This window comes from Berghia stephanieae, chromosome 1, assembly GCF_034508935.2.
Source record: "Berghia stephanieae isolate SIO BIC M18660-M18661 chromosome 1, UCSD_Bste_1.3, whole genome shotgun sequence".
Taxonomy (NCBI): Eukaryota; Metazoa; Mollusca; class Gastropoda; order Nudibranchia; family Aeolidiidae; genus Berghia; species Berghia stephanieae.
Window position 1 is genome coordinate 35,625,913 of NC_088360.1, and position 27,474 is coordinate 35,653,386.

The following is a 27,474-nucleotide window of genomic DNA, read 5'->3' on the forward strand; positions in this document are numbered from 1 at the left end:
TAGATTATGCGCAAAATGCCATTAAAAGCATTACTGTGGTGTGGGATATACATTACTAAATGTTTACCAAACTCATTCATGATTTTAATATATAAAGTGTATACATCTTATTTTTATCACAAACTCAGAAATAAGTTATCAAAGGGAGATCATTTTAAGGGTAGTAATATTTCGTGTTCTTTTTTTTTATCTGATAATTTCGCAGTTTTTTTCAATGTCCCACTTCTGGCCTGTCATGAGTGGCTAATTTGCCTATTGGGCAATCCAAACACTGACAATAGGTTTACCTGGCCAATAAATTATATTTTCATGAAGTGTTAACGTAGATATATATATATTGTCTTTTTTTCACAAGAGCCCTTTTTTTTTACTGCCACTGTATGGGTGGGGTTCCTACCTTCCATAGCGGGCAGGGAGGTACTTGCTGTGTCTTCTATCCCCTCTTATGTTTTCCAATTGCTTTCTGTCTTTGTCTTGGAATGAGATTGCTTGGTTTTGTCCTGACCTTGGTCGGAGTCCTTGGCTGAGAGGGAAACAGTTGAATTTATAGTTATTGTTTTGGGAGATGATATTTTTTTCCTTGTAAATTATCTCTCTGTTATGCATTGTATTATGTTTAGTTTACATATCATATTATATGATTTGTAAACATTTGAGTGTATTCCTCTTAGTTGGGACCTGTGCTTGTGTCTGGATGAGACTTTTAGGTGATCTCAAACTAAGTACATCTGTTCCTTATTTGAAATAATTCCCCTTTGTCTTACCTTATCTTTTGTGCTTTAATTGTAATTCTAGAACTTTTTACTATCCCATTTACTTCCTTTTTACTGGCGCTGATATGACCTTAATGTGTTGCAAGCGCTGTAAAACCCTTAAAAACATAAAAACAAAAACAAATTACTGCCACTGTTGTCGGGTACATTTGCCGCTGCCAGCGGGTAAATTCGCCGCGCGATTTTGTACTTAGTTTTTTTCCCTACAAGACAATATGAGGAACAATTTCCATTTCTTAAACACTTTTTGTTCTCAAATCTCTCTACATTATCCGATACTGCCTATTGCCAGATATTTATTTGAAATTGAATCGAGTGTGATGATGTATGTAAAGTGTCTTCCTGAGGACAGATTACAATGCCAAAAAGTATAATACACATTAAAACATTTTATCAGTGTTATAATATTTGAGTGAAATGAACCACGTTGTTATGGAATAATTTAAGACCTGAAAGGCTACAAAAACTTTCAATTTATATATGCAATGGTGTAAATTTAATGATTACACCTTTTGGGTTCATGAGTGAAAAGACATGGAAGGAAGTGAAATGATGTTTTTTTCTATTGTTACTATTATTATCATCATCATTATATGGTGTTTATTTTACTATTTGTTGCTGTCATTAAATCACCAAAATAACACGTTTAACAAGGATTTTGTTTTGTGTCAGTGTGTTTTACTATTCGTAATAGTGTGTAGAAAAAAATATAATAATATCCTTGATGTTAATGTTGATGAATATGACGAATCACAGTCTTGTTATATAGATATGATCATTTTTGGAAGCTACTTGATCTGAGACATCTTTTGCAAGCAGCCAGTGTATTTTGCATTTTGAAAGGCATGACCTCTTATGGTAGGTGGAGAGGTCACTTCTGCCGTCTTCTATCCCATTATATCTGTTGCTCTCTGTCTCTGTTCTGAATTGAAATTGCTCAGTTTTTTTCCTTTTTCCTGGTCCTGGCAAAAATGTTTAGCTAGAAGGAAGCAGTCGATTATAGTCCGTTTTTTTTCTTTTATTTTTTTGAGAGATGATTTTTTTTCTTTGTAAATCATCTATTGCAGTATTATAGATGTTGATTTTTTAAACTGTATTTTGTTAACATTTGAATGTATTGCGGGATCTTGTGCCTGGATGGGAATTTTAGGTGACATTAAAATAGGCACATTTATGGAATTGACATGGATTCCTTTGTTCCATATTTGAACTACCAGTAATCCCCTTTGTCTGACTTTTTCTTTGGTGCTTTTAACTTCAGATCTACAACTTTCCTCCAATGATATTCCTTATTATTGGCGCTGAAATGACCTACAAGAGTCGCAAGTGCTGTAAAATCCCTTTTACAATAAAAACAAACAGTGCCATTCATCACTGACCTGAAGCTGAAAAAAAAAAAAAAGAGAAGTATGTCTATTGTTTTTATTGTTATTTTTCTATTCTATTAAAAAATATGTTGTTCTTTTCTTTATTTTTCATTATGTATTCCAGTCTCAAAAAGAAAGAAGATCTATCTTCAATCATAGTTTTTGTCATGGCAATTAATAGCCAGTTTTTGTCTTGATAAGATGTGGTTTCCTTGTGTCAGTAATTTCAATTGCAAGAAATTTTTCCGATCCTTTTTGCTTTCCAGTTGTCTAATTAGTGCCCCTTTTTGTAACCAAAAAAACATTTAGAATTATGACTGTTAAGGGTTTTACGTTGCTTATGACACATGTAGATAATTTCAATGGCAGTAAAACAGAAGAAAATGGGATGGTAAAACTATTTGAGATTTACAACTGAAAGCACACGAGAAAAAGGAAGATAAAGGGGAATGGTTCAAATAGGGAACGGATGTAGGTTCAAAGAGCACCCTATCAATGTACTTAGTTTGAGATCACCTAAAAGTCTCATCCAGACATAAGCGTAGGATCCCACAAAGAGGAACACACTCAAATGTTTACAAACCATTATATGTTCCAAAAAAAAAATATAACAGTACATAACAGAGATGATTTACAAGGGGAAAAAAGTACTATTTCCCAAAACTATAATTATACATTTGACTGTTTCCCTCCCAACCAAGGACTTTGGCCATGGCCAGGACAAAACTATGTCATTCCAAGACAAAGTCAGAAATCAAGTTGGAAAATAGATAAAGGGGATAAAAGGCAGAGCAAATGACCTCCCTGCTCACTGTGAGAGTGAGCCGCTTTAATGCATGGTCAGTGCGAGATTCTAAGTGTTCATTCAGACTAAACATGGCTTTAATTAAGCGAAGTGCTTCGAGGACATAAACCAGTCACCAATAAACAATGCAGGACTCGCTGGATCCCAGCATGCTCTGCAATTTTGCACGCTGGAGCTGGGTGGGGGTCTTGACCTCCCATAGTGGGCAGGGAGGCACTTACTGTGTCTTCTATACTCCCGTATGTTTTCCAAGTTGCTTTCTGTCCGTGTCTTGGAATGGGATTGCTTGGTTTTGTCCTGGCCTTTGTCAGAGTCCTTAGCTGAGAGGGGAAAAGTCAAATGTTTAAGTTTTGGGAGATAATATTTTTTTCCTTGTAAATCATCTCTCTGTTGTTTTGTTAGTTATGTTTTCTGTTTTGATTATACTATTCTGTAAGCAATTGAGTGTATTCTTAGTGGGGACCTGTGCTTGTGTCTGGATGAGACTTTTAGGTGATCTCAAACTAAGTACAATGACAGTATGCTCTTGGAATCTGCATCTGTTCCATATTTGTACTATTCCCCTTTGTCATACTCTTTCTTGGGTGCTTTAATTGTAAATCTATAATCTTTTGACCATTCAATTTTCTTATTTTTACTGGCACTGATATGACCTAAATGTGTCGCAAGCACCGTAAAACCCTTAAAAACATTTTCTCTATAATAAGTCCTTATAATCACTCTAATTAGGTACATATATTACAGTATGTCAACACCCAGTGTCATAAAACCCCAATTGGTTTTATTTAATACAGGGTAGTAATTCTTTGAAAAACAAGTAAAGATACTCAGTATCAAGATGTCTAGAATCTAGATATCATCAACGCATTATATGAGTTTTATTTGGATGGAGTAAATACACTTGGTTTTGGAGTCGCCTGTTATCACAAGATAAGAAGCATACAGCTGATGCGTAGGGATAATTAGAGGAGTGCTTATCAATGATGCCTTTGATTGTGTGCATGCTTTGTAACTAACGATGGTCAAGGTGAACAATTTCGTCAAAAAGAATTGCCCCAAATTGGATTCAATCGTGTGATGTCACATCGCCCAGCAACGGCGGCCATCGTGGTTCTCAAAAAAGAAAATCGGTACTTTTTATTCTAAATGCTGGCTAGAACTTTTCATATGTCTTGTGATCAGAATGTGTAAAAGTCAAAACATGATCAAATTTATAATGTTTTTTTCCCTCGGGATACACTTTTATGCTCATTGCAGAAATATTTCATAAGGGCATCCGCCATTGTTCCGATAGTTTAGAGCCAGTTACTAAGTTACCATGCGTCATTACAAGGGAAGTGACGTTACGACTGTTGAAGCATATTATTGTCTTTTTTATTCCCTTTATAAAATAAAAAAAATAAAAACCCAAAAAATTTGTGATAAAACAATGAAAAAAAAAACAACCCATAATGCATGAAAACCAGTCCATTCTCCCAATACAACCAGCGGTATGGGTGTTAAGGGAAGAAGTCAGGAAATGGTATGTAATGGTTGCCTCCCATCATCGGATTTTGGCACACTCAGAGTTTAGCAAGCTCTTTGGCTTCTCCCTGTTTTTTTTTTGTTTTTAAGGGTTTTACGGCGCTTGCAACACATTAAGGTCATATCAGCGCCAGTAAAAAGAAAGAAAATGGGATAGTAAAAAGTTATAGAATTACAATAAAGCATCCGAGAAAAGGGAAGGCAAAGGGGAATTGGTTCAAAAAAGAAACAGGTGTAGATTCCAAAAGCACTCTATCAAAGTACTTAGTTTGAGATCACTAAAAGTCTCATCCAGACACAAGCACAGGTCCCAACTAAGAGGAACACACTCAAATGTTTACCAATCATATAATATAATGTGTAAACTAAACATAATACAATGCATAACAGAGAGATGATTTACAAGGAAAAAAATATCATCTCCCAAAACTATAACTATACATTCGACTGTTTCCCCCTCAGCCAAGGACTCTGACCAAGGTCAGGACAAAACCAAACAATCTCATTCCAAGACAAAGACAGAAAGCAATTGGAAAACAGATAAGAGGGGATAAAAGACACAGCAAGTACCTCCCTGCCCGCTATGGGAGGTAGGAACCCCACCCAGTTGGCTTCTCCCTGAATCCAGTGCGTACTGTATTATATTCGTTAATATATTTTGCATTCAAATGAAGAACAAGAGTACAGTCACACCCAGTTTATGGTTTTAAAAAAGGGAAAAAACAAGTGGTGAGGTGTCCGAAAATAACCAAATGGTAATATCTTCAGCAGTAGTGGTAAAAAAGCACATTTTATACCCTTTAAAATACACGTAAGAGCAAAATGCTGGACAAGCTGGTGATCGGCAAATGTATACAAAAAGGATATCGTTTGTGACGAATTTTGTCTAGACAGCAGCCATTGCAGTCTTTTCTTTTCCAAGTTTTAATACCAAAGTTTCTTCCAAATTATTGTCAGTTGCTAATATCCCAGCTACCGAGGGAGTAGCCAACAGAGATCCAAAAATAAAATAATGGAAAAATTATCATCCCAAATCATTCTTTCTATAGTGGCTTCAGGAGGTGCACACTCGGGTCATCCCACATTACATAGTGAGATTATCCAGCTTATGTTTTTATGTTTTTAAGGGTTTTACGGCGCTTGCGACACATTAAGGTTATATCAGCGCCAGTAAAAAGGAAGAAAATGGGATAGTAAAAAGTTCTAGAATTACAATTAAAGCACCCAAGAGAAAGGAAGACAAAGGGGAACTGGGAACAAATAGGGATCAGATGCAGATTCCAAGAGCAAACCATCAATGTACTTAGTTTGAGATCACCTTTAAGTCTCATCCAGACACAAGCACAAAATCCAACAAAGAGGAACACACTCAAATGCTTACATTATACATTAAAAATAACAAATATAATAATACATAACAGAGAGATGATTTACAAGGAAAAAAATATCATCTCCCAAAACAATAACTATGCATTTGACTGTTTCCCTCCCAGCTAGGACTCAGGCCAGGACCAGGACAAAACTAAGTAATCTCATTCCAAGACAAAGACAGAAAGCAAGTTGGAAAACAGATATAGGGGGATAGAAGACACAGTAAGTACCTCCCTGCCCACTATGGGAGGTCAGGAACCCCACCCAGTTATCCAGCTTATCATTTTTAAAAGGCCTTTAAAAAAAACAGTAGGTTCAATTTATTTGAGAAATGAATAAAATGTATATGGATGTTTTAGGGTATACCTCTTTTCAACAAAAGATTTATGGTGACGGCCACATAGAATAATTTTGTGTTTTTATGCGTTTTACTGCACTTGTGACACATGTTTTTTTTTGTTTTTAAGGGTTTTACGGCGCTTGCAACACATTTAAGTCATACCAGAGCCAGTAAGAAGGAAGATAAGGGATAGTTAAAATTTCTAGAATTACAATTAAAGCACCCAAGAAAAAGTAAGACAAAGGGGAATTAGTTCAAATCTATCAAAGTACTTAGTTTGAGATTACCTAAATGTCTCATCCAATCACAAGTCTCCACCAAGAGGAACACACTCAAATGTTTACAAATCATATATATGTCAAAAACAAACAATACAGTGCATAACAGAGATGATTTACAAGACAAAAAAACCATCTCCCAAAACTAACTATACATTTGACTGTTTCCCTCCAAGCCAGGGTATCCGACCAGGGCCAGGACAAAACCAAGTAATCTCATTCCAAGACAAAGCCTGAAAGCATGTTGGAAATCAGATAAAGGGGTAAGAAGACACAGTAAGTACCTCTGCCCACTATGGGAGGTCAGGAACATTTAGGTAATTTCAGCGCCAGTAAAAAGGAATAAAATGGGATGATAAAAAAATTCTAGTTTTGCAGTTGAAAGCACACAAAGACTGTCTCGCAGGTTTTTGCACAGCTTGCGGCTGCAATGTTGCCACAAAATTAGAGAAAACTTTCTGATTTGCATTGCAACCGCAAAATCTGCACGTTTTGCAAATTTTTGACAAATTCTTTGATTCTTTTTATTTTTATTTTTGCGATATTTGTGTTCCCTGCTGTGATGAAGATTAGGTCATGGTGTTGCCATGTGCTACTGAACTTCATGGGGTCGACTGAAGGATGTCCCAGAAGATGAAATTGAACGTTACACCAAAGAACTAGGACCAGTTGCCCTTAGGAATAGTCCAACACAAGCATTAGTGCACTTAGTTTGAGATCACATAAAAGTTTCATCCAGACATAAGCACAGGAACCCACCAAGAGGAATACACTCAAATGTTTACAAACCATTATTTAAAAAAAAAAAAAACTCAATGCATGACAGAGATAATTTACAAGGAAAAAAAATATCACCTCTGTTTCCCTCTCAGCCAAGGATTCCAGAAAGGGCCTGGACAAATCCAAGTAATCCCATTCCAAGACGAAGACAGAGAGCAACTCAGAAAACAGATATAGGGGGATAGAAAACGGCAAGCTCCTGTCCAACATGGGAGGATAGAATAATTCATCCACTGTTTGTCTCGTTTCTTTTTAAGTTTAAGGGTTTTTACGGTGCTTGCTTCACATTTAGGTCATTTCATCGCCAGTAAAATAAAAATCTAGATTTACAATTGAAAAAGCACAAAAGAAAAATTAAGATATATTTTGTTATCACTGATCTTTCATTCCTAATTACAGGACCTGCTCCTTCTTTGTTCCCTTACAGATTGACTGATTGATCGGTACAGTATAACATGAAAGCATACATTGCTCTCCATCTATTATCCAAAGACTTTATCAGTCCATCTGTGCCAGTTCTGAGTAACATCGAGACATCCAGGAATTTTTTTTAGTCTTTGATGATTTTTAAAGGTCTTTGGATTAAATGCAAGAATTATGACTACTTTAAAATAAAATTCAAATTTTTATAATTGTAAATACTAATCTTTATTCATAATAAATGCCAATTTGAAAGAAAATTAAACTATTGTGATTGTACAATATGAATATTTGAATCAAAGGAAAATATTTGTTTTTAAGGGTTTTACTGCGCTTGCATTAAGGTCATATCAGTGCCAGTAAAAAGGAAGAACATGGGATAGTAAAAACTTCTAGAAAAACTTACAATTAAAGCACTCAAGAGGAATACACTCAACTGTTTGCAAATCATAATATGTAAACAAAACATAATACAATGTATATGAGAGATTTATTTTGTTTTGTTTTTAAGGGTTTTACGGCGCTTGCAACACATTTAGGTCATATCAGCGCCAGTAAAAAGGAAGAAAATGGGATAGTAGAAAGTTCTAGAATTACAAATAAAGCACCCAAGAAATGTTTGTTTTGTTTTTAAGGGTTTTACGGTGCTTGCAACACATTTAGGTTATATCAGCGCCAGTAAAAAGGAAGAAAATGGGATAGTAAAAAGTTCTAGAATTACAATTAAAGCACCCAAGAAAAAGTAAGACATAGGGGAACTGGGAACAAATAGGGATCAGATGTAGATTCCAAGAGCACACCACCAATGTACTTAGTTTGAGATCACCTATAAGTCTCATCCGGACACAAACACAAAATCCAACAAAGAGGAATACACTCAAATGCTTACATTATACATTGAAGATAAATATAATAATATATAACAGAGAGATGATTTACAAGGAAAAAAATATCATCTCCCAAAACAATAACTATGCATTTGACTGTTTCCCTCCCAGTCAGGAGTCCGGCCACGGCCAGGACAAAACTAAGTAATCTCATTCCAAGACAAAGACAGAAAGCATGTTGGAAAACAGATATAAGGGGATAGAAGACACAGTATGTACCCCCCTGCCCACTATGGGAGGTCAGGAACCCCACCCAGAGGAAAATATTCGACTTTTCGATTTTGTGACGAGATCAAATAAAAAGTCAATCATCTGACTTGCAAGTTTCATTTTTCATTTAAAATGACAAAGAAAGCTAAATTAAAAAGGATTTCAACAATCGATAGAAAGCAAATAATTGATTAATGATCTTAAACTGTGACATGATAACCTCAACTGATATTCATAAAGAAAGTATTGCTTACTTTAAACCACAGAGGGAATTCCTCTGCTCATAATCAGTGGACCTCAGGAAATTGTTTTTTTTTTTTTGGAGTAACCAATTTTCAGGAGAATTTTAGTTTATATCAGCACTAGGAAAATGATGAAAACTCGTGTAATATTTTGATTGCTTACAAGTGTCAAAGAAAAACTAGTTCTGAACATAGAATAAAATTAGGGCAATTGTTGTTAATCAGGACAGTTAAGTCACGTATATTTGTTTTTGACACATTTAAGTCATATATCAGCGCCAGTAAGAAGGAAGAAAATGGGATAGTATAAAAGTTCTAGAATTACAATTAAAGTACCCAAGAAAAAGGAAGACAAAGGGGAATAAGTTCAAATAGGGAACAGATGTAGATTCCAAGTGACACCAGCACAGGATCTCACCAAGATGAACTCGAATGCTTGCATTATACATAACAATACATAACAGAGATGATTTACAACGAAAAAATATCATCTCCCAAATCTCTGTTTTATGTTTTTTTTATGTTTTTAAGGGTTTTACGGCGCTTGCAACACATTTAGGTTATATCAGCGCCAGTAAAAAGGAAGAAAATGGGATAGTAAAAAGTTATAGAATTACAATTAAAGCACCCAAGAAAAAGTAAGACATAGGGGAACTGGGAACAAATAGAGATCAGATGTAGATTCCAAGAGCACACCACCGATGTACTTAGTTTGAGATCACCTAAAAGTCTCATCCAGACAAGCACAGGTCCCAACTATGAGGAATACACTCAAATGTTTACCAATAATATAATATAACATGTAAACTCAACATAATGCAATGCATAACAGAGAGATGATTTACAAGGAAAAAAATATCATCTCCCAAAACTATAACTATACATTCGACTGTTTCCCTCCCAGACAAGGAGCTCCGGCAAGGATCAGGACACAACTAAGTAATCTCATTCCAAGACAATGACAGGAAACAATTGGGAAACGGGTATGGGGGGATAGAAGACACAGCATGTACCTCCCTGCCCACTATGGGAGGTCAGGATCCCCACCCAGTCCCAAATCTCTAACTATAATAATAATAATAATAATGCTGAAAACTTATATAGCGCTATAACTCTGAGACACCAGACTCTAAGCGCTTAAATTACAAATTACTTTGGCTGAAACATACTCATTCACACACACAAGCACACACACACACACACATACACACACACACAATACAACACACAACACAAACCAAACCTATCTTGCTTCTCATACCATCTACTAAAATCGAAACAAATATGTTTTAAGCGAACGTTTAAAAATAGACAAAGATTCTTTTTCACGAATGCTCTGCGGTAAGGCGTTCCAAATAGAGGGTCCGAAATGAGAAAAGGATCTCATTCCAGCATTTTTCCGAATTCGAGGGACAACTAGTTTTGTGGAATCACTGGCCGAACGTAAGGGGCGGGGTTTTGAATATCTTTCAATTAGTTCTGAAAGGTAGGAAGGGGCAGTACCTTCAAGACAACGATACACTAAAACACAAGCTTTGAATTTAATTCTTTTCTCAACAGGCAGCCAATGCAGGTCATGAAGTAGAGGTCCGGCAGAGTCGCACCTACGCTTCATAAATACTAGTCTGGCAGCGCTGTTTTGGACAATCTGAAGACGTTTCAGATTGTATTGCGAAACGCCAAACAACAGAGCATTACAATAATCCAATTTCGATAGTACGAGGGACACAACCAGGTGCTTGGTCACATCCTCAGATATGAACCGTCTAATGGAAGCAATCTTTACAATCTATACATTTGACTTTTTCCCTCCCAGTCAGGGATCCGAACAGGGCCAGGACAATACCGAGTAATCTCATTCCAAGACAAAGTCAAAGCATGTTGGAAAACAGATATAGGGGGATAGAAGACACGTTTAGAGCCTTCCTGCCCACTATGGGAGGTCAGGAACTCCACCCAGCAGTTAAATCAGATTGTCGTCCAGAAAAAGGAACTTATAGAACAGTGAATAAAAAAAAAAAAGAGCCATTTGATTCTGGAGGGAGAAGTAGTGAATTAGACCCCAAGGACAATTTCTAGTACGAGTCCACTCAAAAAGTCCATCTAGATTTCCCGGCCGTAAGGGACACATTCAAATAGCAATTAAACTCTTAATGATATAAAACTTACAACCACATAAAGAAATTCATAAGAAAAAGAAAAAAAAAGTATAATTGTTTCCCTCTCAGCTAAAAAAACACCAGCTAGGATAGTAGAAAGATCATTGGAAAATACATTCCGAGTAATATGGCATAAAAGGTAATATTAGCTGTCAATCAAAGTTCAATCAAAACCAATTGTTTATCCCTTAGCATTTGAAACTAAAGAACATTATCATAAATGGATTTACAAATCATGAACAAAGACACAAAATGAATCAATATATTGTTTGTTTTTAAGGGTTTTACGGCGCTTGCAACACATTTTGGTCATATCAGCGCCAGTAAAAAGGAAGAAAATTGGATAGTGAAAAGATTCTAGATGTACAATTAAAAAGACTTAAGGAAAAAGTAAGACAAAGGGGACCGGTTCAAATAGGTAACAGATATAGATTCCAAGAGCAACTATCAATGTACTTAGTTTGAGATCACCTAAATGTCTCACCCGTTACACCAGCAGAAGATCCCACTAAGAGGAATACACTCAAATGCTTACATTAAACATTCAAAATAACAAACATAATAATACATAACAGAGAGCAAGGAAAAAAATATCATCTCCCAAAACAATAACTACGCATTTGACTGTTTCCCTCCCAGCTAGGACTCTGGCCAGGGCCAGGACAAAACCAAGTAACCTCATTCCAAGACAAAGAAAGCATGTTGGAAAACAGATATAAGGGGATAGAAGAGACAGTATGTACTCCCCTGCCCACTATGGGAGGTCAGGAACCCCACCCAGAGACCGAGACAGAAAGCAACCAGGAAAAGGAAATATAGGTGGGTTTAAGACATAGCAACACTGACCATGGGATGTCAAATGTCTACTCAGCAGTTCAGACTGATACTGGCACAAAATACACGTTGAAAGAAACTTCAATGAGACAATTTCAAAGGGAAAAAATAGCTCCCAACAGAAAAGACAAAACAAAACAAACTGCTTTCCTCACATGTGGAATACAACATGGGCAAAATCAAGGCATCTCGAACAAAAACAGAAAGCAACATAAAAACGAAACTCCCCCTTCTTGTAGTTCCATCAATATATGTAAGGTATATTGGTTGTTTATTATATTAAATCAATAGAATCATTTCTTAATCTCAATCTCAAAGAACTTTATGGGCAGCAAAGAAAATAAAAACAAGGGAAATTAATAAAACTGGATTTGCAGATCAGAATAGCTCTGGATTTCAGAAACATCCATATATTACACAAATATAAATTTTATAAAATCTAAAATTGATAAAGAAAATTTTAAAAACAAAATTCATAGAAGTTTCAGGATAATTGCAACAAAAGGAGATCACAAACAATTTTGCACTATACAAAATTATGAAATTATGCAAAACACCATGAACAGATAAAGAATATTCTAGAATCTGTTACAATTATGAAAGTTGTAATATGCTTTAAGGAGTGTTAGGTCGCTTGCGACATTTATAATTTCAGTGGCATAGAAAAGAAGATGAAAAATCAAAGATAGAGTGGCAGCTAAAAAAAAGACAAGGGGGACGTTCAAAAAGGGAATTAAAGTCTATTTCAAGAGCAATCTATCCCTATTACCTGTTTTAAATCTCTTAAAGTTCCACCAAGATACCAGCACACGATCCTTGCTTGAAAGGATCCACTAAAACGGTATCAATGACATTATATATCATAGAGCCATGATTTTTATAATAAAATTATTCCTCACAAATGAATTCAGCTATCCTATGACTTCCTCTCAGCAAAAGATCAAGGGAGGGCTCCTGAAAATATGGATCTCATGAAGGAGGACACAAAGTCAAATGCAAGGGACATAAACTATAAGCATAGGGGATAGTCGAAGCAGAAAAAAAGTGTGGACCACTATACAAGTCAGTCATTCCCCAAGTCTAGGGAATTTCTACACTGTAATAGGAACAAAAAAAATGAGTAAATTGGAATGCAATCTATAATTTGTAATAGAAATCTTGCATTCAGTTCAAACAAAACATTAGCTACAGCAAAGCACACTACTGGGACTTCTTTATATCCGTACTCTTTTGCTTTTTCTAAATATTTACCTTTCACAACAATGCATTAAAAAATTGTTTCCAGGTATGCGTGGTCATTAATACTTCACTAATCTTGCATAAATGAAAAACGAGTTATTTCATGACAAATCATTTGTATGTTTATCCAGATACTGAATTCAAACAGTTCCATATTGACATATAAGACTAAATCCATAAACACTAGGCAAATAATTTAGGTGCACAAACTGTTTATGGGAGTACTCTGGTCCTATTCATGAAGTGGTGAATATATCTGAGAATGATAACATTCTACATGATAGTAATTTGGTCCTGAATGATATTGCATTTTATTTAAATTCAAAACTATAGAAGAGAAAATTAATTCATCAAATTCATAATATTGTGGAACTAGTGGCTCACAGATAAGCCAGCATGGGACACCACCAGATGGGGGACACTCAAATGAATTCTGATATCATAGTATGCAAAATTAAATTACAAGAGATGCTTTTCAAGCGGAAAATATCATCTCTTACATTTGGATGTCAAAGGAATTCAGCCAGGCCTACGGATATTTTGTTTCTTTTTAGGGGTTTACAGCGCTTGGAACATTTTTAGGGTTGATTTAATCATTTATGACAAGAGCTAATTTTTTATAAAAATTGACCTTCTACCTTAACTTGGAAATATCTCAGTTCAAACCTTTTCACCATCCGAATGATTTTGTCATTCACTGAAACAATTAAGCATTATATGCATTTTAAAAAATTTAACTTTGACATAAATCATTGATAACGGAGAAATGATTGAGATAAAAAAAAAAATATCTCTCAAAAAAAAAAGAAAAAAGGGAAGAGAAATATGAATCCGACTATTTCCCTCTGAGAATAAGACCTCAGGCAGTGCCTAGGCAAAACCGAATAGACCAGAAAAGAAAGGCATAAGGCCACACGGTAAAGACAAGATTTAGAGTGATAAAAGAGATAGCAAGGCTATGGACCTATGAAGAATCCACAGGACCAGGTAAAAAAGGGGGTGAGGGTTCAACATTCCTCTGCCCCGAGGGGTTTTCACCCACGGTCAAAAGGCAAAACAAAATAAATCTTATTTAAAGACAAGGACAAAAAAAATTATGAAAGCATACAATCCTTCACTATGCCAATATGGCAATGAAACTATACTAGTTCTAAACATGTTTCTATAGATGGTTATAAAAGACAATACCACAACATATAAGAATAGTCAAATATAACATTGCCAAGAAATTATAACAGAGTGTGACAATATCAACTTTAATATAAATACTTTAAGAAGATGTCTTCAAACTCCCAACAATATTGAGTGAATATTTTTTTTTTTTTTTTTTGTTTGTTGCTTTAGGTCTCTTCCAACACAATTGAGGTTATATGAGAGACCGCTGAAACAAAAAAAAACAAGCAATCTAACAAAAATAGTACAAATGTAAATCAAAATCATAACCTAAAGATATCATAAGCTAAATTATAAATAACCAAGAACAAACAGGCAGAAGATTTACAGAAAAAAAATATCCCCTGTCAAAAATACAATCACAAACCAAAGAAGCAGGATAGGCTAGTAAAGAGAAGAAGAAACGACATCACTATCGGATCGTACACCTATGCGAACATCATAGGTATATGATTCAAGGGTGATGCTCCCATCCAACCACCCGCTTGAGTGAATATTATGAGACCTTACATCGTATGGAGTAAACAACAATGACATATGAAGAACAGTTGTTCTCACAACCTGAATTTTATATAAGCTGCTATTTCAACAAAAACTAATACTATCTTCAAAATGCTGTAGTACATAACATGCATAATCTAATATCTGGGATGTATTTCTGTTACCATGGAATGGGATGACTAAGACCAGCTACTTTTTTAACATCTTTGTTTTGTTTTTAAGGGTTTTACAGTGCTTGCAACACATTCTGGTCATATCAGCGCCAGTAAAAATGAAGAAAATGGGATAGTAAAAAGTTCTAGAATTACAATTAAAGCACCTAAGAAAATGTAAGACAAAGGGGAATTGGTTCAAATAGGAAACAGATGCATATTCCAGGAGCACATTATCAAAGTACTTAGTTTGAGATCACCTAAAAGTCTCATCCTGACACAAGCACAGGTCCCCACTAAGAGGAATATACTCAAATGTTTATAAATCATATATAAAACAAAAACAATACATGCATAACAGAGAGATGATTTACAAGAAAAAAAATATCTCCCAAAACCCTAACTATAAATTTGACTGTTTCCCTTCCAGCTAGGGTATCCGGTCAGGGCCAGGACAAAACCAAGTAATCTCATCCCAATACAAAGACAGAAAGCATGATGGAAAACAGCTATAAGGGGATAGAAGGCATAGTAAGTGCCTCCCTGCCCACTATGGGAGGCCAGGAACCCCATCCAGTAACATCTTTATATGACGCTGAAATAATCTGTCCGATGTTCTTTTTCTTAAGTGTGGGGGTAGGATGAAATCTATCAAGTGATGTATAGTTTACCATATTTGCTTAATATTTTTCAATGTTGGTCTTAGTCATCCCATTCATTCAACGAAAATCTATAGAGCAAAGGCTCTTTTATGACCATGATTTATTCATTGAATTAATATATTTTAATGGAAAATGAAGATGATTATCATTCACTATAACAATATGGCAACTCGTGAATGAATTGGGTGGAAAAATGGAACCAGAATTGTGGGGGGGGGGGGGGGGGGGGGGGGATTTAATCCAGGAATGGTACAGTAATCTCACTCTTAGTAGAATTGTCATAAGTCTTTTCATAAGTCTTTTACAATAATTCTTAACTATACCAAGTTATGCACTATGAGAAAACACTTCAACAATCATATTACAAACATTTTTAAAAAATCATACAAAACTTTCGTTGATGCTTATCAAATTCACATTTTTCAAACAGAGAAGCCTGAAAGACTTTCACAGCCTCACATGTTTACATAAGCATCTGATGAAAGCATCAAGAAAAATTCAAAAGTGAAATCAACCTTCTGTATTGTAATGGAACCTGAGAGGTGTGGTTTTTCATTTCATTACAACAAACATTGTATCTAAAGGTCTTAAGATCAAAGAATCTGGAAGCATTACTTGAATCTCTTATCAATCTAACAAAATACTAAATGCATTAATATCTGTGGACATATGTTCAAATGATGTACATACATTTTATACACATTTGCGTTGAGAAAAAGGGGGGGGAGGGAACCCCCAAAACTTTCCACAAAAATTCATTTAAGAATTTTACAAAAGAAAGCATAATTTTTTTTAAAATTCAGGCAAAATATATACAAGAAATATATGCATATACAATGAACATAAGAACACTGATATTGTAGTAACAGATAAAAATATTACTATGTACTTGGAAGATGTCACGCTAAATGGAAAATCTTTGATAATAAAACTTCAGGCTTATTCAATCTCCACCAGTAAATCGTCTCCCTCTAACTTCATGTTCTTGGACACGGCAACCAACTTGACAGTGCCAGATGTGGGGGCTGCCACCACCATCTCCATCTTCATGGCACTGAGGACCATTAGGGGCTCTCCTTTCTCCACCACATCGCCCTCCTTTACCTTGATATCCACAACGGTACCTGGCATTGGAGCACCAACTGACCCTATCACACTGGTCACAGCTTTGGGATGAATGTGCAATTCCTGTAGATTAGATAATAACTTTATATAGGTACATAGTATTGAGAGCAACCTGGAAAATGCTTATCTACTGATAATTCCAATACATAAAACTTAGAGCAAATATTAAAGCAAGGCATCAAGGCATCTCCACAATCTCCCTCTTCTATGTAACAATGAGTCACAGGCACTTAAGAAAAAATATAAAGATGAATAGTTAAAGGAAAGATAAGAGATCCCAGCAGAAAACTACCTTGATGTCCCAAAGACTCAAAAAGACGTAGGCCTGTGAAAATCGACCCTCTGTTTCCAACCATATAGAGGATCCCTAGGCTAAATCAAGTTACCATTCTCCTTGGCAAGAATAAATAGTCGCATAGAAGGGAAATCAGGTGAATAGTACACTCTGCTGATAGCACCCACAAGCTGTTTACTTTGTCAAGCACTAAAGAGAAAACACGAGACCAGGTCTTCACATAATTACCAAGAGCTGATTTTAAAAAGAAAAATGTTTCTTGAGCAGGCCATTTCTTTCTAAGTTAATTGAAACCAAATGGGCAAACGAATCCTATGGGTATATGAAATAACATTTTTAATCAATTATCCCCATCGCTAACACACCCATACACAAATACAAATACAAAAAATAAAAACAAACATAAAACAAAAGAAAAACACACAAAAAGCAACAAAACAAAAAAAAAAAAAAAAACAAATGTAATTTTCAGTCACATTTGTTCACAAAAAGACTTAATAGTAAAAGAGAAAAATGTGTAATGGACAAATAGAAAATTGATAAAAGCTCAAAGAAAGGCCATTAAAACCTATTTAATTGAATGACAAAATACAACACTTTGGACTTGAAGAAAATACAACCAAGAACAAACCAATTACAATACAAAAAAAACAAAAAACCCAGAGATATAACAACTTATTTATTCAATCACCTGAGACATTTTATGCAGAACCTGAAAATGAAAGTAACCTGGTGTGTTTATTTTCAGGAGTTCTGCTGAGACTTTAAGGCCATTTCAGCACACACACACACAAAAAAATAACACAATTGTTGCAATGCCAAAGGTCAAACCAATCCAATGGTGTAGGAGTAAGTCACTTACCTTTGAATAAAAATGCAAGTTCCATATCAGTATGAAGATTTGAATTATTTGCATGTAACTTTTCATATGCTCGCCCAATAAGGTTTTAACAATGATTTTAAATATTCAAATTTTGTGTCTATGGTTTCAATATAAACCTCATAAAGGGAGAAATTCCATATGTTTCTACTACTTGCAATACAAAAAGCAAATATACATAATTGCTCAGCATGAATTCAACTTTTATTTATCCAAATAAAGTAACAATTTGACCTCTATTAAGCCACTAAAATGACAGCTTTTCATTATTTTAATAGTTTCATATTTCGATTCGAGTGAAAATTGCGACCATCTTAGTTACCAGTTATTGACAGCACCATCTGGATTTTTAACTGGTTTTCCCCAATCCGTTTTATTTGTTTAAATACAACAAATGACCATATTTGACAACTAACAGGTCCAGTGGTCAAAGAGTCTCATGACTTGGATGTACTGGGTTTGACTCTCAGCAATGTGATTTATAAAATGTGCCTTATAAAATAGTGAATCGATGTTTGCTATAAAACTGATGATTGAGCGCTAATTCATGCATATGAATTACATATAGTTGTGAATAAAGTATGATTTCACGTGCATGGCTGCGAGAGGCTATAATAAATAAATAAATGCTATACCCAACATTTTTTATTAGCCGCCCAAAAAACCTTTAAAATGACAACTCATATGGATGTCTCAGCACAAAAACATTTATGATGTAAAGTTCTTTGAGTACTTTTAGTGGATATTGCGCCAAATAAATGCTCAAGCTTTTTGTTTTTAAAAAATATATTTATTCGCTCAAGGTTTTTGATAAGCTATATCATTAATAGCTTTAACTCAAACTAACAAAATTTAACCGTACAGTATCCAATGAAACTCCAGTCATGCCTCAGTATCTCAGGGTATAAGTTTGGGCTTATCATATTATGGTCTCAAATATATAAAATTGATAAACATCTTAATCCAGAAACAATTTCTAGATTATTCACAGATAACTTCTATTGAAGACGGTAAAGTGGTGTAATTTATATCCCCCACCACCAAACAAAACAAAACAAAAATAATTTTAAAAAATAAAAATATATATATATATAATTATTTTTTTAAATGTTCAAAAAGATCTAATACTAAGCAAAGTTCAATAACCTGAGATAAGAGTCATATCTCTTCAATGTACCCATTCACATCTGGGTCATAATTCAAACACACTAGGGAATAAAAATAATTCTATATGAAATTTGAAGCTGCTGAAATTAGCTGTATAGTAGAGCAGAGATCTAATTTTTACTAAAAAGAATTCCTTACTTTCTGGGCCTCTGTATCCTTGACTTTGACTGAACGTAGTCCTCCATTGAGTTCAAAAAATACCTCTCTCTCCCCCATGCTGTCCAGATTTCCAAGAGTTAATGTTTTGATGTGCAGATTTTTGCCTTTCTCGAGGGAAACCTAAATGAGTTATACAATCATATATTGATGAAACTTGTAAACTTCTGCAGGGCAAATAAAAGCTTTTTCCTAATTATAACATTTTAATCTGTCCAATAAAGACTTGCTGACATACCAAGAAAAGCAACAAATAAATACAAAAACAGTAAGAACGTGAAGCAAAACCAGATAAACTCCTGATAAAAGAAAAAGAAGTACATATCTGATGCTTCAACTTGACCACAATTGAAGACACCAACGCCATCTAAAACCATATCCTCTCACATCATTTAAAAACAAACAAGGAATAAATAAATAATAAATTAAAAAATCACGTCAGATAAATCACTCCACAATAGGTTTTTGATCTATTGTAGTAAGAGTTACACACTTAGTAAACGTGTAAAATGAATGTTGAAAAGTATTGTATTCAGTGATGATTTGAATTGAGTGAACTTGGTGATTAAATTTCACTTAAACAATGTACAATCGATGGCTCTATCCCTCGTGACTTAGAAAGGAAACAATGTGAATGTACTAATTAGTGAGAAAACAAACAAGATTGAACTTCAATGATGTTGATCTCTATTATTTTCCAATTGTGCTAAAAGCAATTAACTTTACAGCATGGTGCTTGAAATGACCACTGATCATGAAAATCACTCACAACTTTCAATAAACTTGTTTGTCTTTCTCAGAATAGTAATATTTCAGAAGTTTCTATATTTACTTTTAATTATAGACATAGTCATTGAAGGGGGGGAGGGGGGGGAGAGGGGGGAGAGAGAGAGAGAGAGAGAGAGAGAGAGAGAGAGAGGAGAGAGAGGAGAGGAGAGAGAGAGGAGGAGAGAGAGAGAGAGGAAGAGAGAGGGAGAGAGAGAGAGAGAGAGAGAGAAGAGAGGAAGAAGAGAGAGGAGGAGAGAGAGAGAGAGAGGAGAGAGAGAGAAGAGAGAGAGAGAGAGAGAGAGAGAGAGAAGAGAGAGAGAGAGGAGGAGAGAGAGAGAGAGAGAGAGAGAGGAGGGGAGAAGGAGAGAGGAGAGAGAGAGAGAGAAGAGGAGAAGAGAGAGAGAGAGAGAGAGGAGAGGAGAGAGAGGGAGAGAGAGAGAGAGAGAGAGAGAGAGAGAGAGAGAGAGAGAGAGAGAGAGAGAGAGGAGAGAGAGAGAGAGAGAGAGAGAGAGAGAGAGGAGAGAGAGAGAGAGAGAGAGAGAGAGAGGAGAGAGAGAGAGAGAGAGAGAGAGGAGAGAGAGAGAGAGAGAGAGAGAGAGAGAGAGAGAGAGAGAGAGAGAGAGAGAGAGAGAGAGAGAGAGAGAGAGAGAGAGAGAAGAGAGAGGAGAGAGAGAGATAGATGAGAGAGAGAAGAGCAACGAGACATAGATGTGTTGTTTTTTTTTTTTTGTTGTTTAGTTGTCTCTTCCAACACAATTGAGGTTATATGAGAGACCGCTGAAACAAAAAAACAAGCAATCTAACAAAAATAGTACAAATGTAAATCAAAATCATAACCTAAAGATATCATAAGCTACATTATAAATAACCAAGAACAAACAGGCAGAAGATTTACAGAAAAAAAATATCCCCTATCAAAAATACAATCACAAACCAAAGAAGCAGGATAGGCTAGTAAAGAGAAGAAGAAACGACATCACTATCGGATTGTACACCCATGCGAACATCATAGGTATATGATTCAAGGGTGATGCTCCCATCCAACCACCCGCAGACTGATGTGTAACATTGACATGATATATAATCTGTTAGACAAAACTCAGAATAACCTTACAAACAATAGTATAAAATCAATTAAATTATCATTTGTAATTTGAGAGGACAACGACTCATTCTCATGTTCAAAGCATTGAATACACTGACCGCATCTCACCAAAACACTAGACAAATATTTTAAATTCATACAAAGCAATGAAGCACCTTTTCAAAATCATTGACATAATAGGCTCACAACTCAAAACGTTTCCAAAACATCCATTTGTATCCTACACACTCACACATTTGAATGCTCTACCAAAAATGTGTGTGAACACTAAGGACTGGGACAAATGAAGAATGTCAAAACATTTCAGTATAAACATCAACAGTGAGAGGGGAAGCAAGACTACTTTTAATACTTATATGTGATTTTTTTTCTCATCATTGTTGGAATGTTTTGACTGTCTCCTAAAGGACATGAGTAAACCAATCAGTGTGCATGGCAAATTCTAAATGGATGTCATCGTTTTATTTTGTTTAAAGATCTAATCCTTAAACAAAATAAAAATCTATAAATTCACATACATTCAACATTTTAAATGACTAACACAGCGATTTACACAACACTGCATACCACCTGAGTGCCTGTTTTCTTTGTGAAACAATTTTTCTATCAAATTGTAAATCAGGGTGCCTGGTCACACTTCACTCTGTGAGTGCATTTTTAAAAAAATTGCCACAGACAGGCATGTTGTCAAAGCTTTATTCATCATTATTACTACATGTCTCATCCTACAATCTAGTCAATGAATGATAGACATGTAAAGCTAGGCAAATGATTGTGTGATCAGTGTATTTTTTCTTCTTAATTTGTTTAGCAGATTATGACACCTAATAAATTTTACAGGTGCCTGGTAGAGACGGGAAGAAATATGTAGATCAGTACATAAGACTTTAAATATTAGAAAATGTTGATAAGTGACAATAAAACCATTGCTCCATTCATAATAAAAGTTGGGCTCTGAGACAACATTTTGGTAAGAAATAAAAATCTCCATTTGTAAGTCAAATATATATATAAATATAACTAAAAAGAATAAATTGATAGATATGTGAACATCGTTTAAAGCAAGAAAACAATCAGCACAATCTAAATAGTTGCATTCATAAAGAAAGGAAAATAGGAATTATTTTATAGTTCATAAGAAGGACATACTCAAGTGAAGTGTGGGATTATTTGCATATAATATACCATTAAGCATTAAACCTGTGTATGCCACGACTACCAAACACTTAGGCGGAAACCACCGTATTATGGAACTTTATAGTCTTACCTCTGTCTGAGATGGAATTTTCGGTCCAACTAAAAATGTCCTGGTGTCAAGTTTATCAACTGGTCCATATTTTGTACGGAAATCCAAGAAATCATCAGTCACCTAAAATAAATATTCAAAAATTAAATTTAATACAATTGAGGAGTGATAAGTATAAAAAACGCATTACATTCAAAGAGAATTGCAGAGACAAATATTTTTCATCTTGAAAATAATATAAAATGATTTTAAAATTTAAAAGGAAATTCAAAATTTAAGGCAATTTGAGAAAATGAATGATCTTTTCAGAAGGAATGATGTTTTTCTTTTTTAATTCCGTATGGAGAACAATTTTACAAGGCTGCTTCCATTTCTCCCTACAATTTAATAAAGTTGTAAATCTTGACAGGTTTGGTTTGAATGACAAGAAATCTATGAGAATTATAGACAGGGCAATCATTACAGCTCTATCAAAAATTGATTTCAAAACGGATGTGTTAAAGCCCGAGGGCCATTAACTATAGCAGAGAAAAAAATGAATGTGTGACCCATCGCCTCTAAACAGTATTATGTAAGGGTGATTTAGATGCTGAAAACTGAGTTACAGTCCAAAAACTTGAAACTTTGGGGTAAAGATGTATGAGGAGATTGAATATGCTTTCTTAACATGCCAAAAATGGACTTTAAGAATTATGATAATTTTATTTCACAGCTGTTAATCTTTTTATTTGATTTTCAAAACAAATGTGGCATTTCACTTATCTTCCATAAAAACCAAACCTTGAAATAAACAATATATAAGATACTTGGTCATTTACCTTGGGATAAAGGGCAGCACTAACTACATCCTCCTCCCTGATGTGATTTCCATATTTTCCACACAATTCATCCTTCTTCTCAGCAAAGTTGTAAGGTTCCATGTGTTCACCAGGTCTTCCTTCTATTTTCTTAGCGCCCTTCAAAACCTGGATTGAATATGAACACACAATGTTTGTGTTAATATTTTTAGAAGTGAGACAAGGGAAAAATCTCAAATAGGAAAGGGAAGTAGAGCAATATATTTGTATATCTAGTTTGAGAGCACCTAACAGTCATAGCACGACATGCACAGGATCCCTACCATCACAGAAACTCTTCGATAATTGTAATGTACCATAAACTAAAAATTATATAGGAATATAAAAAGGGAATGATTCAAAGGAAAAATATACCATCTTTGAAAAAAAAAAAAGAAAGAAAGACATATATGGCTGTCACCCTCTAAGCGAAAGATCCGAGTTAGGACGAAAGCAATATAGAAGAGGAAAATAAATTGAGGAAACAAGGAAATAGTTATATTGACCTCTCCAACCCATAACAGAAGATCAAGGAACTAGAATATGAATATTAGAAATGAAAGATAACAATGACAACTCAGTTCAAAAAATCTTCTTAAGGTTATAGCAATCATAGTGAAAAAATATCAAACAAATTTATTCTACTGCCCACTCAAGCAAACACAAGAGAGCTATATTTAAAAAAACTGTATTCATTTTATTTTTAAAATACATTATCCATAAAAAGTATTTTGTGGGTAAGAAAGAAAGAACACAGTCTCTAGTGTTGCGTCCTTACATTAGGCACTTTACAGACATCTTGTTATTGGACAGAATGTATGACTAAAGACAATGCTGCACATTGTATAAATGTCTGTGCAAAAAGGTCACCTATACAGTATAAAATGGAAAACTGATGCCAATTGGCCCGCTGGAAGAATAAATCAATCAGCATTGTGAATCCATAGAAATGTGCTCTATAAATGTCCACCTTTATGTTTTGTTATATTTTACTATTACGAGGTGACGGGGAAGATGACTCGTGCCATGTATGTAAATCTTACATTGGTCCTAAGTGGTTCTGGATACCCGCCAGGTGGTTCTCCCAAATATCCCTGGAAATATTCTACCACAGATGAAGGGAAAGACAACTCTGCTGCCTTTTCCTGAACCAACTCAGCAGTCAACTTGTTTTGGACCATGAATTGGGCAAGGTCACCAACCATCTTGGATGATGGAGTTACCTGCATGAGTTTCATGAGAGAAAAATGAATAATTTTCATTATTTGTTTAATAGACCATATGTTCAAGAGTCTCTTAAAGTGGAAAAAAAGGACCAGACGTTACCATCGATGAAGAGAGAATCTAATTGCATAGAAGAAAAAAACACTATTGAGAACAATTTAAAAAAAAAAACTGATCACATTCTAAATAATTTGCATTATTTACATGAAGTTCAAGTGTAGGATATATTTTATGAAATGGAAAGGCAAAAACAATCTGCAAATGGATTTAAATTGAACTGGATTGGTTTATACAATCTCAAATTCCATTTTAAGAAATTATTCTCAGTCGTTTGTTGTCAAGTTTGTCACAATAATAATGTTTGCCAAAGGATAAATTCCAATGCAATTGAATTCATACTGATCCGCCACAGAAACAATATTATACACTATATTCATTAAGTATTCTCACCATTATTCTGTTTGCCTTCTACTATAATAACCCAAGAGTTTCTTTTGGGTAAATCTCCCAGCAAATATTTCTTAAAATTTATCAGCCATAGGGCACAACTTTGACACTATTATTCCCTATATAATTTTGTTATATATTGCCATCATTACCCTGATAACTTCTATATAATAACATAAAAATTTACCTTGGGCAAATCTCCAAGCAATTGATTGGCTACAGAATACATCTTTTTGATTTCTTCAAATTGATCGGCCAGACCAAGACTGAAGGCCTGGAACTGGAGGTTAGTATATTGGCCACCTAAAATTACAGATTTGAATATAATAGACTGTCTGGAGTTATAAGAGTACTGGGTAAAAAAAAAAAAAATACAATTTGATTGTTTCAACAAATAAAAAATATAAGGAATGCTTTTGGCTATAACCTTTTTCAGCAAACAACAAACAGAACACTTAATAATCTAAAAAGATCAGAGCAAAGTGGTACCAGTACAAGGCCTCTTCTTTCAATTGTGAAAATGAATATATAGAATATTTCCTGTATCATCCAAAGCTGCACAAACCCTAGTAATTTGCTCTTATGCTACTCTCTTCTTTAAAAAAAAAAAAAGAAATGAATGACCGAAACAGAATTAGGAACTTAAAAACACATAGCAGGCATACTTATCATATCAGTTTTGTAGGGAATGTACTTACAACAATGATGTGGGGAGGACCGATGTAGGCTAATGTCTTGCATAATATATACAAAGTGTTTTACTAGGCTATTTGCTTTATCGTATTTATAACACAAATCAAAAGTCATTGGTCCACACTGTGTGATGCAAATAGAAATGTTTGCATACTTGTTGGATACAGAGCCAATTCTCACATTTGCTCATTGCGCTCGAAGGTAAAATATAAGTGACACACTGCATGGCAGTATTTTTCTAAGTGGACTGTGCGGTTAATGAGGAGAATACAGGTTTTTTGTGGTTGAATGTTGTCTGAATTAAGTAACATCTTATAAGCCTATCAATGCTAAAAAATATACTTTCGTTTCCTCAATGCATATCTCTTACCAGGAATCTTACATTCCTCAAAAAGCAAAGAGGTGTTGGTTAAATATATGCCACTGTGTTTTCCAACATATAAGTAAAGCTGTGGCAAATGTATCTTGTGACATGAATGCCTGCACCTCCTCCTACTATTACATTTTGTTAAACATGCATGGTAAATAACAAAGGTATTGATAGACACTGTCTTATTGATAGCTATTCTTATAATACATATTCAATTTTTTGTTTAGCTTTTATTACAATCAAGTATTATCGACAACAACAAAAAGGCCAATAAACATTTTTTCCCCTAGAAATAAAAAGACTTTCCTCACCAGGTATTTCATTCTCATATATGTCAGCATTGCCGCTCTTCATGGTGACTGTACATTCATATGGGCCATAAAGGTTTCTAGCTTGTTCCCAATAGGCAGAGTATGCTGTTACATCATCAAGTTTAAGACCTGCAAAAAAAATCATGGAATTTGTATTATATATATTTGCTATGTATTCCATACTTTTTAAAGGGCTTTGTATGGATGAATTGGCGCTCATTTAATGAACTGACTGTTCACAATATATTATCTACTATTTTGAGACAGTTCTCCAGCACTATAAGCCTGATAACCAAAAATTTGTCTCAACTCATAACTACAGGATGTGGAGGCTATGAACTTGCTCCCACTTCTTTGTTTAATTAGTTTGTATTTTGGAGTTATACAGCACTTTTAAGGTCATTTCAGCGCAAGAGATATGAAAATGGTGGGATAGTTAAAAGAGGCTAAAGATAGAAACCTTTCAAAACAAGTGTCTAAAAAGAAATTTTTACATATTTTAGCCTACAAAAATAAAATTAAAATTAAAAAATAAAGAAAGCTGACTGCACTAGTATTGAAAGCCAAATAAAAAGAAGAAGATGGTGTTGGCTGGGTCATGTGGTCAGAATGAAAAAATGATCACTTCCCAAGACAGCCTTGTACTGGACAGCAGATGGGAAGAGAAAGCGGGGAAGACCCAAAGAAACCTGGTGAAGGACCAAGGAGAAAGAATTAAAGGAAGCAGGCCTGTCCTGGAATACAGCCACCGCAAAAAAATTGGAGATGTCTGGTGGATGCCCTATGTGCCTCAAGGCCCGAAGAGGATTAGGTAAGTAAGTAAAGATAGAAAAATGTCAGTAATAACTAGACCCCCAAAGAAAATGTGAGATGCCAGCCATGAAGTTTGCAATTGAATGTATATACAAATAAATGTTTGCATATATTTCAGAGAAATGATTTGTAAGTGAAAAAAAAACCTCACATACATTCAACCACCACCTTCTCAGAAAGATCTGCAACCTGCCATAGTATATTCCCAAAGAGGGACACACTCAATATACAAATAAGCATTACTGTAAAAAAATAATTTTGACATAACTAATATATAATGAGGAGATGATTTATGAGGGCAAGGGGGGGGGGGAAGAGATA

At 34.8% G+C, this 27,474-nt stretch overlaps 2 protein-coding genes across 4 annotated transcripts in view; one reads left to right on the forward strand and one right to left on the reverse strand.

The window, feature by feature from the left end:
* LOC144973059 (exportin-5-like) overlaps positions 1 to 7,923 on the forward strand; it is a 49,986-nt gene extending 42,063 nt beyond the window's left edge. The window contains exons 33-34 of one of the 2 annotated variants that reach the window (XR_013645474.1): positions 2,035 to 2,180; positions 7,666 to 7,923. Coding sequence is in view for 1 of the 2 variants with exons in the window: in XM_078915043.1 (XP_078771169.1) it covers positions 7,666 to 7,670 (5 nt within the window). In the remaining variant the exon portion in view is untranslated. The remainder of the gene's footprint in view (positions 1 to 2,034; positions 2,181 to 7,665) is intronic. The other variant, XM_078915043.1, reaches the window with a different exon arrangement.
* LOC144973047 (pyruvate carboxylase, mitochondrial-like) overlaps positions 7,862 to 27,474 on the reverse strand; it is a 48,791-nt gene continuing 29,178 nt past the window's right edge. The window contains exons 17-24 of one of the 2 annotated variants that reach the window (XM_078915017.1): positions 26,341 to 26,469; positions 25,154 to 25,269; positions 24,339 to 24,518; positions 23,278 to 23,424; positions 22,481 to 22,582; positions 19,323 to 19,463; positions 10,784 to 16,905; positions 7,862 to 10,062 (exon numbers count right to left, since the gene is read on the reverse strand). In XM_078915017.1, the coding sequence (XP_078771143.1) occupies positions 16,657 to 16,905; positions 19,323 to 19,463; positions 22,481 to 22,582; positions 23,278 to 23,424; positions 24,339 to 24,518; positions 25,154 to 25,269; positions 26,341 to 26,469 (1,064 nt within the window). In that variant the 3' untranslated portion in view covers positions 7,862 to 10,062; positions 10,784 to 16,656. Of the gene's footprint in view, positions 10,063 to 10,783; positions 16,906 to 19,322; positions 19,464 to 22,480; positions 22,583 to 23,277; positions 23,425 to 24,338; positions 24,519 to 25,153; positions 25,270 to 26,340; positions 26,470 to 27,474 lie in introns of those variants that run through there. The other variant, XM_078915025.1, reaches the window with a different exon arrangement.